Source organism: Trachurus japonicus, chromosome 5, assembly GCF_045865225.1.
Source record: "Trachurus japonicus isolate A0001 chromosome 5, Traja_1.0".
Lineage (NCBI taxonomy): Eukaryota > Metazoa > Chordata > Actinopteri > Carangiformes > Carangidae > Trachurus > Trachurus japonicus.
The window spans coordinates 28,600,091-28,619,162 of record NC_140911.1 but is presented as its reverse complement, the minus strand read 5'-3'; the positions used below and the strand labels follow the sequence as shown (position 1 = coordinate 28,619,162).

The 19,072-nt window shown below is 41.9% G+C and overlaps 2 protein-coding genes across 3 annotated transcripts in view; both read right to left on the bottom strand.

Moving 5' to 3' along the window:
• Positions 1 to 7,954, bottom strand: part of kcnb1 (potassium voltage-gated channel, Shab-related subfamily, member 1) — a 64,032-nt gene extending 56,078 nt beyond the window's left edge. Inside the window, exon 1 of the mRNA XM_085777212.1 lies at positions 7,753 to 7,954. The gene's annotated coding sequence lies outside the window, so the exon portion shown is untranslated. The remainder of the gene's footprint in view (positions 1 to 7,752) is intronic.
• A 610-nt stretch (positions 7,955 to 8,564) lies between these two features.
• On the bottom strand, positions 8,565 to 16,114 carry ptgis (prostaglandin I2 (prostacyclin) synthase). Of its 2 annotated transcripts, none has more exons than XM_085777198.1 (10): positions 15,786 to 16,114; positions 15,354 to 15,477; positions 14,691 to 14,866; positions 14,444 to 14,590; positions 14,239 to 14,351; positions 13,908 to 14,104; positions 10,496 to 10,658; positions 9,996 to 10,177; positions 9,700 to 9,851; positions 8,565 to 9,110 (listed from the first exon to the last, which is right to left on the bottom strand). In XM_085777198.1, exons 1-10 carry the CDS (start codon positions 15,854 to 15,856, stop codon positions 8,951 to 8,953), a joined length of 1,485 nt encoding a protein of 494 aa, XP_085633324.1. In that variant the 5' UTR covers positions 15,857 to 16,114; the 3' UTR covers positions 8,565 to 8,950. The 2 variants fall into 2 exon arrangements, with proteins under 2 accessions (XP_085633324.1, XP_085633325.1); XM_085777199.1 differs by having other exon boundaries at positions 8,816 to 9,110; positions 13,908 to 14,101; positions 15,786 to 15,925.
• Between the last annotated feature and the right edge of the window lie 2,958 nt (positions 16,115 to 19,072).

Below are 19,072 nucleotides of genomic sequence, written 5' to 3'. Positions count from 1 at the left end.
ATGATTTTAGATGTGAGATGATATTTAGGACGTCATACACTGTTATTTCCTTTATCTCAAATATTGAATCAGCAGGCAGAGGGGACAATTCACCTGCCGTGCCAGGGGCCATGGGCACGGCCCTGGTGTGGCCACTGCTCAGATGCTTAGTGATGACAACTGTAGATCCAGTGATCACAGGCGCCACAGTGTTGAGGCTGTCACTAGTAGGCTGAGCGGTGTTAGAGTTTAGAAAATGCTGAGAAATTTCAAATATAGAGTTTAGGAAATATTCATTTAGTTTGGTGGTAAGGGTGGTAGGTTCAGAGATCATTATATCGCCAAATTTAAGTTCCAGGCCTTTGTTAGAGTTTTGTTTCTGCAGACCGAGTAATTTGTTGATGTTTTCCCAGAGCAGTTTACTATTACCTTTTGCATTTTCTATAACGGTCATAAAGAATTTGGCCTTGGCTATGCGTAGGGTCTGAATGGTCTTATTTCTCATGGAGGTAAAGTTCTGTCTATCTGTAATTAGTCCAGACTTCAAAGATCTTTTAAGAAGCTGGTCCCTGTGTGCCATGAGATGTTTACAGTTGTCATTTATCCATGGGAGGTAGTGCCTTCTTTTCTTATGGCCTCCCTTCCTCAGGAATGGAGACATGGTAGCTTTAACAGAAGAATGGAACAGATCACAGCTTGTATTGAGGTCTTGACAGGATAAAATAGTGTCCCAGTCCTGATTGTTTAGGGCTATAGTTAGGTTGGGCTCTTGATTTTTCGGGATGTAACTGTGACCGGCGAGTACTTTGTCATCAGAATATGCACAACTAGACCTATTTTTACTGAGTTTTCTAGAAAAAAAGATCGCGTTATGGTCGGATAGACCAGTCAGCAAATTATGAGTTTTTGATATTCTTTCAGGTCTATTAGAGAATACCAGATCTATTTTCGTTTTAGAGCGTTGCGTTATCCTAGTAGGGCCATTTATCAGTTGAGTGAGGTTATAGTAATTAGTGATTTGTTTAAGATTTTTTCTATCCTTTTTATTATCCCAGTTTACATTAAAATCACCTAGGATGAGTACCTCTTTGTTACAGTTACAGTGGTTGAGGAGGGTTTTAAACTGGTCATAAAAATCCACTTTGGCTGAGGGTTGACGGTACAGGCAGATTACAGTAAAAGACATTTCAACAGAGAGTATGATGTTTACACCAATGCATTCTATTGTAGTCACACAGGGCCAAGATATTTGTTTACAATTAATTGAGTCCTTGACATACAAAAGTACACCGCCACCCTTCCCTGAGAGCCTATCTCTCCTGAAGATATTATAACCAGGCAGAGATATAGCTGCATCTGGAGAAGAGGAGCTGAGCCATGTCTCTGATAACCCCAGAAAGTCAATGTTGGAGTTAATAAGAAGATGTTCCAGCTGTTCCCTTTTTGGGATCATGCTTCTTATATTCAGGTGACCACCTAACAGACCTTTGTTTTTACAAGTTGGATCCCAGATTATTTTTGCTTGATTTAAAGTTTGAAATATCTTGGTAACTCTATGTTTTTTCATAACAGGGTTCCTTATTTTAGGTACTGAGATGAGAGTGATGTGATTCTTGGGTGACAGGGAGCTGGAGATGGGAGCCCCAGCTGCTGTGGGAGATAATAACAGGTTGGGCCAGCAGGGGGAGCTGGCAGGGGGGACCGTAGACAGTGGGTCCACCGTAGGGGGAAAGGGGGGGATGTGAGAGGGGAAGGTGGGCAGTCAATCACGAGGGGTTGTTTGTATAGTGTGTCGTAGATTAGCCGCTAGCATGTGGCTACCTAAGTTGTTGGGGTGTGTTCCGTCCGGTTTAAAGAGGGGGAAACGGTTCCAGAATAGATTGAAGTTGTCTATAAAGGCAACGCTGTGAGCTCGGCACGCGGATTGGAGCCAGGTGTTCAGGCTGAGGATTCGGCTGAAGCGCCCACATCCACGGCCAGCGGTGGGAATGGGACCGCTGATGAAAGCGGACAGTCCACAGTTTGCCAAGAAGTTTATAAGTTTGTTAAAGTGGCTCTTCGTGAGCTCAGACTGTTGGAGGGATGTGTCATTAGTACCGACGTGGATTATGACTCTCTGGATGGAGGTTGGCTGATTTTTTAGTAGAGCGGGGAGACGAGCTAGGATGTCCAGGACCTTCGCGCCGGGGAAACACCGAGTGACAGCATTGTAAAAGCGGATGTTTTTTATTATGGAGTCGCCCACAATTAAAGTCGTGGGGGGGAAGAGTGGGCGTGGGATCTGCGTGGACGAAGGTGGGGAAGTTAATGGAGGAGACCTCTCCAGAGGTGACCGGGGTTGTATGACGGGAGGGGTACGGGCCCGCCGGCGGGGTGCAGGTGTAAAGCACGGAATAGACCGGCGGCGGAGCCCGATGCGGTGGTGCTGCGGGTCATCAGGTAGACTGGATAGGAGAGCTGCCGGAGAGCTATGGGATCCGTGGGACAGCCGGGAGGGTGGAGATGTAGGTTGGGATCCCGCGAGTAGAGGAGGGAAGTCGTGCAGGTCGAGGATGCTATACTTGTTCTCCAGGTGGAGGTTGAAGTGGGGAGCCTGTGGTGGAATCCTCTTTATCCTGTTTTTCCTGGAGGCGCTGATCTGAGACCAGTGCTCCTCCAGAGATGGAGTGGAGTTAACCGGAACCTTTGGCTTAGCTCCAAGTCGAGACCAGTGGGCCTCAGGGGCGGTAGGTGAAGGAGCAGCCGTCGGGGGACAGGGAGCGGGGACAGGCGAAGCAGGTCCCCCGGCGGGGCAGAGAGTGGTGACAGCGCGCACTGGAAGGGAGTTGATCACGGCGGCAGAGTTGGGAGCGACAGGATCAAGCTCCGTTGCGCTGCTGGTGTCGAGATGTGGTAGTGCAAAGATGATGGTGTCCTGCAGCTTCTCGGCTTCCTGGATCTGGTATAAAGAGGAGATTCTGCCCTCCAACTCCTGGATCTTTATGGCCAGGGAAGCGCAGCTCACACAGCCGGATGGGGAGGAGAGTGGAACCATGGCTGGAACAGAAAGGACAACAGCCAGCAGGCAGCCAACAACACCAGGCAGGGACGAGCACTGGGCAATGTGCCGCAAGGACTGAACTTTGCCCGTAGCAGTGAGGTGGCAGATCAAACACACGGAGAGGAGACCTACCGGGAGGGCCCAGAAGGGCCCGCTGTTGATGGAAATCTCAGGCAAGTCTCCACTTGTAGTCTATTTGCGTTATCCGATGTAGGATTTGGTGCTGGTGTCTGCGTAGCCGAGATTGCCACAATGTACTAGAAGAGGCTACTTAAAAAGCAAACTCGCCAAGGCAGACTAGGTCTGTGCTTAGCTGCTACAATGACAGCGTGGGGAAAAAAAAAAAAAAAAAAAAAAAAAAAAACGCCGACGCTGAGGACACAGATCAAATCTGAGAATATACACGTCCGATGACTAAAAACAATCATCAGGATAAAAGATGTGGTTAAAACAATTCTCAGTCAACAAGAATTATAAAAGCTATGGTTCTGAAAACAGCTAAAAATTAGGTTTTTCGGACGGTTTTCGGACGCGTCTCTGCGGGGTGTCTCTCCCAGCACTTCCTGCGGGGTGTCTCTCCCAGCACTTCCCCTATGAAAGAGTGAAAGAGTTAAGCAGATTTCTTAACTGCGTTTGACGTACATATACGTCAAACGCAGTTTTCTGCGGCTGGTAAATGGGGACGCTGTCGCCCACACTGTGAGTAATTTTGGGGCTTCTGGGATGTGTAGAACGAATGAGACTGTAGATCAGAGCAAGAAGTGAAGAAGAAGGAGAAGACGAGTGCGATCACTACGGAGATAAAAAAAAGTTGGAAAAAGTTTCTATTTCTAGAGAAAAACGACGGGCAGAGCCTGGAACAAGTGTAACGTGGAGCTGTGATGAAAAATTTCTCTTACGGATGATCACTTTTGCTTATTTCTTTCTTATTCATACATGATGGAGTGTGTATTTCACTTCATGCTAACTAAGTGGGCACTTGTATCATTATGCACCAACCAACAGTGGACCCCTGTCATTCCATATAAACCAAGTGTGGACCTTTTTTTTCTGCAATGCAAAACAATAAGTAAAATGCATCCCATTAATATAGATTTAGAATGCAAGTACATTAAAATTGATTGAAACCATGTGCTGTTAAAAAGTAGAAGAGTGACAATAGGTGGCCACCACAGAGCTTCATCTATATGGGACATTAGGTGACTACAGAATAACACTTTGTGGCTCTGGGCCATCAGACCATGTTGAATCCTGAGTTTAGGTATTTAAAGTAGTTTTCCCATGACAACAATGCAGTCAAGGAGTATGAAACTTCATTAAAGCAGAAGTAAGTGATATATTTGTGTTAATATAAGTCTTAAATAGTTATATCTTCCGACAGCAATCACTTACATAGAGTGTTTGGTCTGAAACACGGGTCTGTCAGTCACTCTGCTCTGCTCTGAGCCGAGGAGAAAACATTTATCGTATCCTACAGTTTTTATCCAATGAGGAGAGAGAACGGCATGCAGGGCTGTGTGTGCAGCCAAGGAATGCCGTGAATGTGGCGACGTAGGGACGAGGACTGTTATGGTGCGTTCAAGGAAACTCGTATTTTTCCGACCTGTGAAGTGGTACCAGTTCGATCTGGTACGAGTTCACGGGTCAGAAGTTACGAGTGGCCGTTATAGTGACTTTCACCGGTAAAACAGGTCGGAAAAACACGAGTGGGTTGCCTGGAACGCTACAAAGTCGTAAGTTGTGACTTGAAGCTGTAATTTACGATTTCAAAAGCCTGCCTGGAACGCAGCATTAGCGAAAACGACCGGACCACTTACTTCTGCTTTAAGTCAAAAACTTGACAGACTGTAGAAAGGTGTGTTGCAGTGGTATATCATATTACTTAGTGAGGTTAATCCATCCTCTAGAAGAATTATCCCTTGTATCTCAGACAAACTGATGACCCCCCAGCGCCTCCTTTATTTTCCCATACAGGTTTTATTGTTGAGCCATAAATGTCAATAACTGAAATATTCCCTTAAGTATCTTGATAGGTTGCCATTGAGTTTTCACAGTACATCCCATGTTTTAAAAAAACTACAATGACAACTTCACCAGTGCTACTTTAGTTTAAATATGTGTGTTTGCATGTGTTTGTGCGTGTGTGTATTAATAGTTACAAATGTTTGTATTAAATTTAGATTAAAAATGTATCTTAAAACTTCGCAATTTCTCTCATTTCTGCTTATCCACCCATGCTGGAGTGTGTATGTCGCTCCATGCTATCTCAGTGGGAGCTTGTGTCATTATGCCCCAACCAACTGTGGACCCCTGTCATTCCATATAAACCAAGTGTGGACCTTTTTCTGTAATGTAAAACAGTAAATAAAATACATCCTCATAAATACAGATTCATGATGCAAGTACATTAAATGTGACCTAAAACCCTTGGTTTAATTCAAATATTTTTCCTATAACAACAATGCAGTCAAGGAGTATAAAACTCTTGTAGGGGAAAAATTAATAGACTGTAGATATGTGTGTTGCAGTAGTACACCCTACATTTAAAAATAATGACAACATTATTGGTGCTACTTTATTAGAAATGTTTGTGTTAAGTTTTGATGAGAAATTTCTCTTACGGATGATCACTTTTGCTTATTTCTTTCTTATTCATACATGATGGAGTGTGTATTTCACTTCATGCTAACTAAGTGGGCACTTGTATCATTATGCACCAACCAACAGTGGACCCCTGTCATTCCATATAAACCAAGTGTGGACCTTTTTCTGTAATGTAAAACAGTACATAAAATACATCCTCATAAATACAGATTCATGATGCAAGTACATTAAATGTGACCTAAAACCCTGAGGTTTAATTCAAATATTTTTCCTATAACAACAATGCAGTCAAGGAGTATAAAACTCTTGTAGGGGAAAAATTAATAGACTGTAGAAATGTGTGTTGCAGTAGTGCACCCTACATTTAAAAATAATGACAACATTATTGGTGCTACTTTATTAGAAATGTTTGTGTTAAGTTTTGATGAAAAACATTATCTTAAGAATGATCACTTTTGCTTATTTCTTTCTTATTCATACATATTACATACTAATGTATTTCCTATTACTGTAATTGGTTGAAACCAGATGTATGGAGCATTTTGACTATTTAAAATTGAGATGATAGTAGGTCCCCTCTTGGACTGCTAAGAATGACAGAGGCAACACATTTATGGATGAGTAAAGACAGACAAGCAAATTATCTTTGTTAAGAAAAAAGGAATTCATTAATTAAAGCTGGTTTTAAGTAAATGTTGTTGCTTATACTGCAGAACTTGATATTAGTGCATGCAGCCATGTTACTTCTGAATTGCATGCAATTCAATAAAAAATATTTACTCTCAAATGTGGCCATGATTATTTATATATATATATAATTTGTATTACAGAGACTTTAAAATAAGTAATGATAACTCTCAAGTTATATTATCCATTCTTGAAAGAAACTGAGAAAGTCATTGTTGTAAACAAAGACTCATTAGGTGAATGGGTCGTTAGGTGAATGAATGGTGCAGACAGCTCCACTGCAGTATGTGGAGGTCCACTCTTTGATAGGTAAATGTCGCTCAGAGATCCAAGTCCCCTCTTGGCAATTTCTTTAAAAATAATTAAAAGTCACATTTTCAGTAATATTGTGGTAAAACACCTTAAAAGTCAATTTTATATTCCATTTTTGGTTTTTCAAAATAAGCAGAAACATAAGACCCCTCTTGGCAGCTTGGCCTGACAGGTCCCCTCTTACCCCTATTGGTGTGTATGTGTGTGTGTGTGTGTGTGTGTGTGTGTGTGTGTGTGTGTGTGTGTGTGTGTGTGCAGTCTCCCCCAGCCTTTTGGGTGCTCTTTGCTCATTTGATGGCCGTGCAGTTCTGTGGGTGGGGATGCAGGACACCACAGTGATGACTGTGAAGCGCTGTCCAGTCTAATGGTGCTGAAACACCAGGAAGCACTGTTCACTGTTCACTCCCTGAATCACGACGAGCACCCATGGGGGTTGGATTTTAGCCTACATCTCTCCCTTCTCACCCCACGACCGAGGATCTAAACATCTTTTTAAGGATAAACGACCGCAGACGTGGCACAAGCTGCACATCTCACTGGTTTTTTTTTCTAGTAGGCTACAGTGTTATTTTTGTTCAGTGTGTCTGATTAGAGCGCATGAGCCCAGCAACACCTCAGGCCTGCAGATGTGATCGTTGATCACTGTCACACAAAGTTTCTAATACTTCACAAACACAATAAACCCCAATAAGCACATTTCTCACAGCACAGCAACCTAAAGGAAACAGAGACATTAACAGACAATGTATAGACCTGATGATGCTGTTATGTCGGGTTGTGGATGTGGCGCTAAAAAAAAGGAAATTGTAGAGAAAAAAAAGCATGAAACGAAGCACAAAAACAAACCTCCTTCCCTCCCGTGCAGCCTACACACTGCAGCCTACTCCTCTGCGCAGCCAAACTGAGAATCCTTATAAGCTCAGTCAGATCATGTTTTCATCATGTAAAACAGCAATATTGTCAATGCAAATCCTCCCATCGCCAAGCGCTCCTTATGCTGCTCGCAGGCTCCATATTGGTGCAGGTTTAACGCAGCGGAGTAGCCCTACATGCCATTGATCATCTATTACAGGTTACATATCAACATATGTCCACAGATGCAAACAAGCTTTAAAAAGAAAAAAAAATACCGTGGTGAGTTGTGATGCTGCGCTGAATCAAACCGGCACATACCGCTCTGTGGACAATCAATCCGCTGGCACAAACACAGATGAAGCAGGAGCATAAAAAAAAAAGGGAAAAAAGGAGGCGCCGTTATTGGTTTACAATTGCCAGGATTTTAAGCCAATCCATTTCCCCCTCCTCTGCCTCCGACATGGCAGAGGGATGCCCCCCATCCCCTAGCACGATCTACTGCCTTCTACTGCCTACCCTCCGCTCCGCCGCTCCGCATTATCGCCCAGTTGTTTCGCCCCCGAAGATCAACAAGTATGACGGGGAGCCGGTCGGTCGGTCGGTCGGACAGGACTACCTGTGTTCCCAGTCAGCTGTGTGAGGAGGCGCCGCATCTCTCCGAAGGTGGATCCATGGCAGCTCAGCGCCCTCTTCCACATCTCGTTAACTCTTTCAGCACCAGGCATCGACGCCTGGCTGGATCATTAAAAAAGGGGGGAAAAAAAGACTCTGTATGAGCACGATGGAGGGAGGGGGTTATAGTATGGGCTGCATTGTGTGATAAAAGCAACATGTAATGATGTACACGAAAACAGCTGCATGTGTGTGTAGCTCTTTAGTTTTTTGTAAGTGGTCATAAACCGAAAGCCTATTTTTAACAATACATTGTAATTTCTAAGCCTCCATTTAAAATCTTAATCTAAAACAAATAAACTGGGAGGGAAACTACAATATTTCAGTCTAAAAACACAAGATATAAAGTGGAATGAAATGGAAACAACCAAGAACCTCAGGTAGTACTGGAGTAGGCCTAAATGTACGCATGTATGTGGACAATTAAATGACTCCTCTTCCATTTTCCTGTCTCCTCTAATTAAGATAAACTTGGCAAGAGCATATAGCTCTACACTGCAGCTGATAATGTCATTTTGTATTCCACATTTTGCTCAGGCCAAGAAATATTAAGCTGTGTAGTCCAAAAGCTCTGAGGTCATTTATAGCTTATCAAGAATGAGAAATGTCAAGTTAAAAGACTTTTTCTTTTTTTTTTTTATTAAAAATATTATTTACACATAATATTATTTACACAACACAGTTAAATATCATATTTATAGGTGCACTCAGTAAATAAAACATTGAATAAATAGTGACAGACCTACAGTACATTTGACAAAAAAGTGTTATCAATCAACAATTTGTAATCAAATTGTTGAATCACATATGATGTGGGGTCCTCTTCAGTCGGTATCGAACCTGCAGATCTCCATCTGGCTGGAGTATCCCAAAGCCATAGCGGCTGGGATCAACCGGTGGCAGTTTGGCCTCAGGGTCACACATCTCCATGTCGAGATGGGTCAACAGCAAGAACACAAATCTAGGGACACAAAGGGTAATGCAGTTTAGAAGACGTGTGTTTGTGTGTGTGTTAGAGAGAGGGAGAGAGAGACTCATATCTGTATCACTGAGCCTGCAAAGGTTTCACATCAGATCCAGTTAAATCCATAAATTGTTGTGTGACAGATAATCACATCCAGTAAATAAATATATCAGATAAAAAGAGCAGCGTGTCTAAAAATAACAACAGTATTAAATAACCACCCCCTTCTTTTTTGTGTGTTGCGGAGTACAAGGATTGACCTTTAACCTCTGTAACTGGATATGATGTCTGACAAATATATTCTCCCAGCTGACAGTCCTCTTTCATTCACATCACCACAGAGCAGAGGCCATTACTATATTACAGCCTGTTGCTAATGATGATAGAGGACATGAAAGCAAACACTGAAATGATAATGTAGGGATATTATGTGGAGATGGATTTTGCTGGTCTGGTTTGGTAATTGGGATGAAATTGCAGGAAATACTTTGATCATGAATGCATCATTTTAAAACTTAATGTACATCATGGAAAAGGATTATTTTATTTTATTTTATTTTTTTGCTTTTGCAATTTTTGCACTCACTGTTTAACGGCTTTGACAGCAAACTCTTTCCCGACGCACATGCTTCTCCCTGCACCCCAGGGCATGGTGTAGTACTTCAGTCTTTTTTCCTTCTTGTAGAATTTATCCTTCACTGTAGTATCTTCATTTAAGAATCGATCGTATTTGAAGATCTGTGGAGAAGAGGCCAGAGAAAAATGAGGAAAACATATAGAAGAAATCAACTTTGGGAATCGATCTTTCTTTCTCGTAGCTGTTTAATTGGCATGTATGCATAATGTATTCTGTCGGTTGTGGTGTACACTTGGGACGAGTACCTGAGGGTCTTGGTGTATCTCTGGGTCCATCTGAGGACTGAGGAAGGGGAACAGACACACCCTGTCCCCCTTTCTCAGATGGTACTCCTGTCCGTCGGCCATGCGTAGGACCTTGTCCTGCACCGCCTCCCTGTTGATCATGACGGCGGCAGTGAGCCGGAGGGTCTCGCTCAGGACGCTATCTGCACAACGGAAAGGACAGCAGAGAGGATGATGTCACGGGGGTGTCAGAGCGAGTTAAATCAGCAGCGCCCTCGGGCGTAATTTGGGGATGTGCAAACATTTGTTCATGATATGAGGAAGGCGATCATTATTTCATTGAATCAAAGGTCAAACTTTTATTGTCCCTGTCACTGTTTGGGCCCCCAACCCCGTGCTTATCTCATTATTTCAGACAAGTCAAATGAGCCTTTGTTTTTCCATCTCGTTGAAGTGGCTGAACCTGGAGGTGCAGGAGCTCAGGTGACTGGTTGACAAGGCAGCTACCAGCTGTTACCTACCAAACACAGGTGTGCTGTGCGCTCCCAGTGTGCTGATGGGGGGATGCTGGAGGGAAGCGTCCCGGTGAGTAAGGCATCTGATCTCTGACTTAACGGCCTCCATGGCCTCGGGGTGAGTGAGCAGGAAGCCCAGGAGCCAGAAGGCAGCAGGTCCGGCGTTGCACTGGAAAGAAAAACACACCCGACTAAGCACACACTTGCATACAGTATATGTTTTGTTTAGATAATGCCGACGGTTCCTCTGTGATCCTGCCGTCTGAACATGACTGATAAAAGCAGGAGACGGTGAATCAATCCAGGTTTTGTAAGACACTGCTGTCAGCCTCTTAGGGAGAGACACCTGAGCCTGTCAGGAGGTAATTGCTGTGGGTTAAGGGAGTTGTTCTTCTTACCTCTGCACATCTCAGGTTAGCTCTCCATTGACAGCCGGGGCAAATACCCAAAAGCGATTAGAGGCGCGTCACATTGTCTTTCTGCTCTCTTTAGATGTTTAGATCACATCCAATGCCTCAAGTTATATTATTCTGGGTACGCTATCAGCTGCAGTATGGGGAGTTTTACAGCATGATTCGATATTAGCTTGGAGAGATAATGAGAAGGCTGATAGAATTTGAATGTCAAGGCTAAATGTGTAGTTACTGTGGTTTGGTTTTTCACTTGGCCTTGGTTGCTGGTGAAGTTATTATAATTATTAGCATGAGAAATAGTCTTTATGACACAAATTCACATATTTGCACAAGAAAGTGCTCGGATCCCCTGATGTCATGATGTTTATGTGTGTTTGCTCATCTGATGTTCTTATGTTCGGGTCACCATTTTATTTTTTTTTTACAAAATTCAAAAATGCTTTGGTTAAAAGTATGATATTTGTGGTGTTAGGCTAAATTTTGACCCAGTTATAACGATACAGTAAGAACAAGTTAAAAGTGAAATTAGAAGTGCAAAACCAAGCTTTTCATGGATAAGGAAGCCTAACAACGTAACCAAGAGATGAGAAACAAATGGGATGAAAAAAAAAATGTTTTTAGTGTGTTTTACAGCTGATTTAAGACACAGGTCAAAACCGACCCGATATCACAAGAGATGATATCAGAAAGATAACAAGAGGAAGGTTAATTAGGTAAACAGGTGCAGATTTTGTTAGCTGCTATCTGTTTCCCTGTGATTCCAGTCTTCATGCTGAGCCAGCTACAGCATGCAGTCCGGAAGGGGATGTTAGTCTTCTTATCTAACCCTCTGCAACTTTTTTAATTAGCATCCAAAATGTCAAACTCATTCTTCTGGTTATATTAGTTGATTTACTGGCAGCTGTTTATTACACTGACTGCAAGACTTACTAAACACCAACGTGGCAGCAAGTCTGTCTTATTTTCTACAAAGTTAATTTCCTCATGTGATCGGCGATGCTTTTTATATGCAAATAAGTGTGTGGGGGCGGTGAGAGCGTACCAACACTACAACATACTGAATCACCTTTCCTCCTGCAAGGAAAATGTCTAATAAATCAATAACAGTCTACATATGGTTCAGTCAATAGCATTGATTGTTTATACAGAGGAAGATGACAGCAGCTGTGAGCTGTACAGTAGCTCCTGTAGAGGTGGCTTTAGAGAAATCCTTCAATTGTACTTTACTCTGCAATACCTCAGTGCAGCTTTAACACACATATAAGCCATAATCACTGTGGTACCTCTCACTAGTCTCATGTCTAATCCCTCTATTCTCTGCAGTGGTGCTCTAGTTTCCGTCCCAGGCTGAGACCGTGTGCTCCGGTGTCCCAGCAGACATGATAACACACAGCACAAACAAACACGCTGGAGGACCAGCGGCCTTTCAGAAAAGCAGCAGAGCAGCAGAGAGAGCCTACGGATGGGCCAGGACGGACGGGGGTGTTTCTTTTTTTTTTCTCTTTAAATACTGCACGTTTACTGCACGGGTGAACAGTCATTGTTCAAACGAGAGCAGCTGGTTAACTGAGGGGTAAAACTGCTACATCTAAAATGTAGCATAGAATGAACAGCAGACATGAAGATACAAAAAAAACAAAAGCCAGCTTGCTATCTCCCCCACCTGGCAGCACTGAGCAATGACACCATGTTGCTCCACACTTATCTGCACTGTGTTCACAACTGTGTCAATATTACTCACACTGGAAACTTTGTCCACTGCAGCCACTTCCAACTAAATGAAGAAAGATTATGTAAACAAGAGGCTTTGTTCACGGGTGAGATTAGAGTTAGTGATCTACCCAAGGTGGAGTCGTAGAGAAAAGTATTGACTTTTAAAGGGATAGTTCAACATTTTGGCAAATTAGCCCATTGCCATAATCCTTATAGTTTTAACAGTAAGTTTGTTACCTTTAATTCTCGGTGCAAGCTGTTTTTAGAACGGCAGAGCAGAGCCGTGAGCTGCCCAGAGCTATGCTATGGAGGCATATGGGATTTCTTGGTTTCCCTCATCAAATTCATCAAATACACAATCCAACAACTCCAAAACACTCTGGTGCACAAGTTGTGACCTGCACATTCACCACGCTATGAGATAATAACAGAACGATATATGAGACAGAGTTGTTTTAGGCAAATTCATGCAAAACCGCTGATGCGCATTCCCGTCGGCGACAGTTTTTTACCAAGCAGTCTCTGCATTTGCCTCGAAAACAACAACAATTATTTCATAGCGTGGTGAATGTGCAGGTCACAACTTGTCCACGACAACTTGGAGTTGTTGGATTGTGTAAATAGCTTGCACTGAAAATTAAAGGTAACAGACCTACTCGGATTATGGCAATGGGCCAATTTACCAAAATGTTGAACAATCCCTTTAAGAACAGTAAGAATAAGATTAAGAAGGAGAATTACTTTATTTATCCCCAAAGGGAAATTAATTTGTCTGGCAGTTCATCTACCATTTGCAGAAAAATTAAAGAGCTAATGGCTGTAGGTAGGCTACATAGGAATATATATTCTAAATATATTGTGCGAAACTAAATTTTATCCAGATAATATCTTCAGGGGAGGTGTGTCTGACTCAGACGACCGTTTTGTCAAGGTTGAGTACCCAAAAACTGTGACGCAAGGAATAGAGGAAGTAGCTTCAGCTGACTAAGACAGTAAACCTGTACTGTGAACATGGACTGAGGTGTCATGGAAACCCGATACATGTGATTCCATCCGGCAAAACTGCGCTGCGTGCTGCAGGTTGAGGCAGGTAACTCACTTATCCATTGTTTGCAGGCTGAGCACCATGGAGTGGAATTCAGGCATGCAGTCTGGGTGTGGAGTGTGTGTGTGTGTGTGTGTGTGTGTGTGTGTGTGTGTGTATATGTTTTGGAACCATTCAGTGTGCTTGTGGTTTGTATGTAGCCTACATGAGAAAGAGTCAGTGACTCAGACAATGAACCAGATCTCACCTGTGTGGTCCACAGCTGCAACAGCAACGCTCTGTTCTGCATTTCTGCATCTACCCCTTCGCCCTGCAGGAAGTGATGGTAGCTGTGCTGCCAGGAGCCCGACTCGGACCCCGACTCGGACCCCCCGCCCAGCCGGCTGGGGGACAGCAGCTCCAACAGTTGCTGTCGTGATGAGTTGGCTGTTTCGCTCTCCTCTCCTATTTGAAACCCAACACAACTTCATTAATATCTTACTGCACCATAAAGACATAAAGAAATCAAAGAAATACATTACATTACACATACAATACAGTGTGTGACACAATTTCACTTTTACTATTGTGCAACGCACCTCGCTTGAGTGAGCAGCGAGCCAGTTTGGTGAGGAGGCTGTCAAACTTGCGGAACTCTTTGTAGACTGCGGCAACATTGTCTCTCCTCTCAAACAGTGTCAGGTATCCAGCCCTGGGAAAAAATAATAGGGTTAAGAAAATATTTCTAGTGATATGAATACTGATGTCATGTACTTACAGTAATTGTATCATGCCGTGTGTTACCTGAAGAGCCAGCTGTAACACAGACTAAAAAGTCCGTCCTCTCTCCACTGCGAAGAGCCAGAGCCGGTCTGGTCCTCCAGGAGAATGCTCTGAAGGTTAATGTTCATGGAGCTGCTGAGACTGGACAGCTGAAGTCCTTGGAAGTGACTGAGGAAATGCAAAGCAAGCCGTATATTAAAATTTACAATGTTAACTTGACATAAGAACAGTATTTTGCTGTTTAAGTTTAAAAAGATGCTTTAATTACTGTTCCATCCATCTCCTGGCTGCAGTAGGCTCGATGCTTGGCATCTGCAGACCGAAGATCCTTTTCAGGAGCTGGTTTCTGGTGCGGGTGAAGTCCAAGGACACTGTGTCATTCGTCACGGCATCAAAAGAGTTTGGGTCCAACAGAACTGTCACGTAAAGACCGGCAACACGGACCTGCAGCGACATCATTTTCAAATATTCTGTTATCAATCTTATTAGAGTTCCTGTATCTTTAAAAATGTCTTTTAACTTGAAGCACAATGTAATAGTTGGGTTAATGCTAGAGATTCTATCCTGCATTGGACAAATAAGAGGTTTGCTTCTCTGCAGAATTCAGATTACATTTTTCATGACTATTGATGTCCTTTTAAAATAACTATATTGTTGCAGTTACATGAAAACGTCAGCTGATAAGACACATCATATCAACATCAGGTGACACTTTAATTTAACTATTAGAACACGGACATAATGAACCTCTTTGGACATGAAAACCCTGGTTTAGTGTATGCAAGAAAACAAAGACTCCTGTCCTGTCCTTAAAAAAAATTCCATGTTTACTGTATTTGATAGTCAAATTATTTTCCTCATACTCAAAACAGCTTCTCACATTGCCTTTTTTTTTGTAGATCACAGCCAGACAATCTTTATCAAAACTTACCGTGAAGATATCCCCGTGTTTTTCTTTCATTCTGGCCAAAAACTTTGCAGCATCTTTTCCAAACTCAAGAGCATGCCCCAACCATGGAATGACGCCTTTGTCCAGAGGTGGCTCATTTTCCTGTCTGATGGATATAAAGAAATCCCTTAACATTCAACAACACTGTGACAGAGTTGCTTTATCTGTGTCTCATTTATTCACAGATCTCAAACAACAAGTTTAGCGTTTACTTTTTTTTCAGAAGCTGAAAACACATGCACCACAGACCCACAGTAACAACAGTAATACTCCCTTTTGTTGTATATAGTTGTTTAAAAAACCATGCTGGATAATTATACCCCATACCATTCATCAATATATTTAATTAATATCAATTAAATTATTTCAATTAATCTTAGCTGCAAAAATCAACATACTGATAAATGTCTTTACCTTCTACGAGTGGAGTAAAGGATAATTAGTATAAGCAGTCCACTAGCAAGTAAGAGTGTTGTCCATAACATGTTTCCGTGCTGTCTGACACCTGTGCTGTCCCACAGATAATGCGCTCCATGGCGGCAGGAAACTCCCTTATATCTGTCTCAGCTGTAATTGTCGCTTGTTTAGGGGGCGTGGAAAGGTGTGTCCGCTGAAACAAAAAAAGTGTTGCACCACAGTGAAGCAGCAGACTCAGCCACGACAGAAACCACCGCGTCCACAACAAACCACACGAGATTACACAAGATGAAACTCGACTTCTGCTTCCTTTGGATCTTGGCTGATTGGAGCTGGAGCTTTCACAATACTGTCAAACAGCTGGTGCGAAAATATTCCACTAAAGAGCCACCTGTCGGTACATTTCACAGCAGTGACATCATCAAAGTAGAGGGACTCATGTTTCATTTAGTAAGAGGTGATGTCATGACTCGCATATCAGAAGCCCCACCCAACACAAGTTCTCCGAGTTTGATGATGTGACAACATCCAATTTCCTATGTGTTTATTTTTTTCAACTCCACGATGACTGTCTGCGCAGTCATTGGCTTAGTATCTGCTGATAACAATCGTTTAGGACTACCTGTCACGTTGAAATCAGTGATTAATGGTCTATTCTGAAGAATGCTGCTTTGATATTGTTTATGTCAGTGTGTGACACTCGAACAGCCATAGCCTATTCTTGGGAATGAATGACGAACTGGTCAAACTTTATATGGCTAAAAAAACAATCAATGCGTGTAAATTACAATAGATAATTTTTGAGCAGACAGGATTGATGCGGGTACTCAGCACTTTACAGTAAATGTGGCTCTTTGGTTTGGACACCAGCAGAGGGCAGTCGTGTACTTACAGCAGCATCGCCTGTCAGCAGCAGCAGGAGAAGGGTTCAGTTCAGCAAGAGATTTGTACGGTGGCCTAGGGGGCTCAATACTGTGGTGGCCCTGAAGTGCAAAACACAACGGCAAATCAGACAACAACGGCAAAAGAGAAAACACAACACAAAAAGAGAAAACACAACGGCAAAAGAGAAAACACAACACAAACAGAGAAAACACAACACAAAAAGAGAAAACACAACACAAAAAGAGAAAACACAACACAAAAAGAGAAAACACAACGGCAAAAGAGAAAACACAACACAAAAAGAAAACACAACACAAACACAACACAAAAAGAGAAAACACAACACAAAAAGAGAAAACACAACGGCAAATCAGAAAACACAAAAGCAAAAGAGAAAACACAACACAGAAAGAGAAAACACAACGACATTAACCAAACCGGAAAAGGTAGGTACCCTCGGGCTGGTTTAGGCAAAGACGGTTGGTTTAGGCGTGTGAAGGGAGTGGTTAAGGTTAGGGTAAGATGCAGGTATAGGCTTAGCCTTGCAGAGGCAGCCAATCAGAGGGCGGGTCTTGGCGTGGCCATAGTAGGAAAAAAAGTATCGCAAGCGGGACTAGCACAGAGGCCGCTATGTATTGCCCAAAATGTTTTGCTTTTGTGTTTTCTGATTTGCCGTTGTGTTTTCTGTTTTGTTGTTGTGTTTTCTGATTTGCCGTTGTGTTTTCTCTTTTTGTGTTGTGTTTTCTCTTTTGCCATTGTGTTTTCTCTTTTTGTGTAGTGTTTTCTCTTTTTGTGTTGTGTTTTCTCTTTTGCCGTTGTGTTTTCTCTTTTTGTGTAGTGTTTTCTCTTTTTGTGTTGTGTTTTCTCTTTTTGCGTTGTGTTTTCTCTTTTTGTGTTGTGTTTTCTCTTTTGCCGTTGTTGTCTGATTTGCCGTTGTGTTTTGCACTTCAGGGCAAGCGCGAGATGTGCGACCAGGCAGACCGGTTAACATGTGCGCCGATCTGAAACTGCCTCCGCTCCAGGGCGCTGCGCTTCGGTTCCGCGTCCAGAGTTCTGTTGTGACAACTCTCTTTCCAGTGCGCTCATTTGCATGGGGGTTCCTCGTTTGCAGCACGTTAAGCCTAGCCTGATGCATCAGCCGCTTATTTCATTACATTTCATGTAGCGTCTGAACACGAGCCATAGGGATTCGTTTGCTTCCGGGAGGCGGTTGCTTACATTTGCTTCAACTAATCGCTGCTGCTTGGTGGTCACGTGTGCTATACACCGGTTAAGCTATAGGTTAATCTTGAGCGCTTGAGTTCAACGTCATCGCCTTCACTTACCCGTCTGTTCGCTGATTGGAGCGGACGGAGCTAGTTTCCTGACTACATGGTTGAGGCAAATGAAATTTGCCGGAACCAGTAGGCGGCGCTAGCCTGGCTACGTTAAGCCCTCATGACGACTTATAAAAGTGACACATAGGCCTACTTTTTAAAAAAAATTTCTTATTAAACATTTATATATACAAACATACAAATGTTCAGACATTAAACATACAATGAATAGACAAACAAAAAATATATACATATATACACTGAAAGGGGTACCAACACTATATCATTAGGCTATATATTTAAAAAAAAAAAATATATATATATATATATATATATATATACATATACATATATATATATACATATATATATACATATACTATATCATACATATATACTATATATATATATCATATATCACACATACTACATTACTACATAACGTAATAATACAATACATATATTGTAGGTATTATTAAATAGTTGTTTGCAATAATTTATAATATTCTAAGGTTTTTATAGCTTTTCTGTCTTTCATATTTTGTAATAACTGCATGTAATATCTTGTTTCTATTTTAAACTCATAAAAATATGGTTTTTTGGATGACCATTTACTTTTATGGATATAATATTTTCCTTGTAAAATAAAAAGATTCAACAAAAACAATTCCTTTCCCTTAAGTTTTTTTTTCATCATAAATAAGAATTATATCTTTTTTTTTTTAGTTTAATCTTGATGCCTGTCAAACATTCAAACATGTTTTCTAGTTCTATCCAAAACAAATGAGTATAGCGACATTCAAAAAAAAGATGACAAATATTTTCCTCCTCCTGTTCACAAAAAGTACAGTGGATATTAATATTTTTAAATTTAGAGATGGCCTGATTAACAGGGTAAATTGAGTGTATAATTTTAAAAGAAACTTCCTTAATTTTGTTTGTGACACAGTATTTGTTACTTGAAGTCCATACTGAGTTCCAATTTATATCTATGTCTGCAAATTTTGAGTTCCACAACAATTTAGCTGCTGGAATATTAATTTCTTGGAAAAGTTTCCTCAAATGTCTATTGGTGCATTTTTT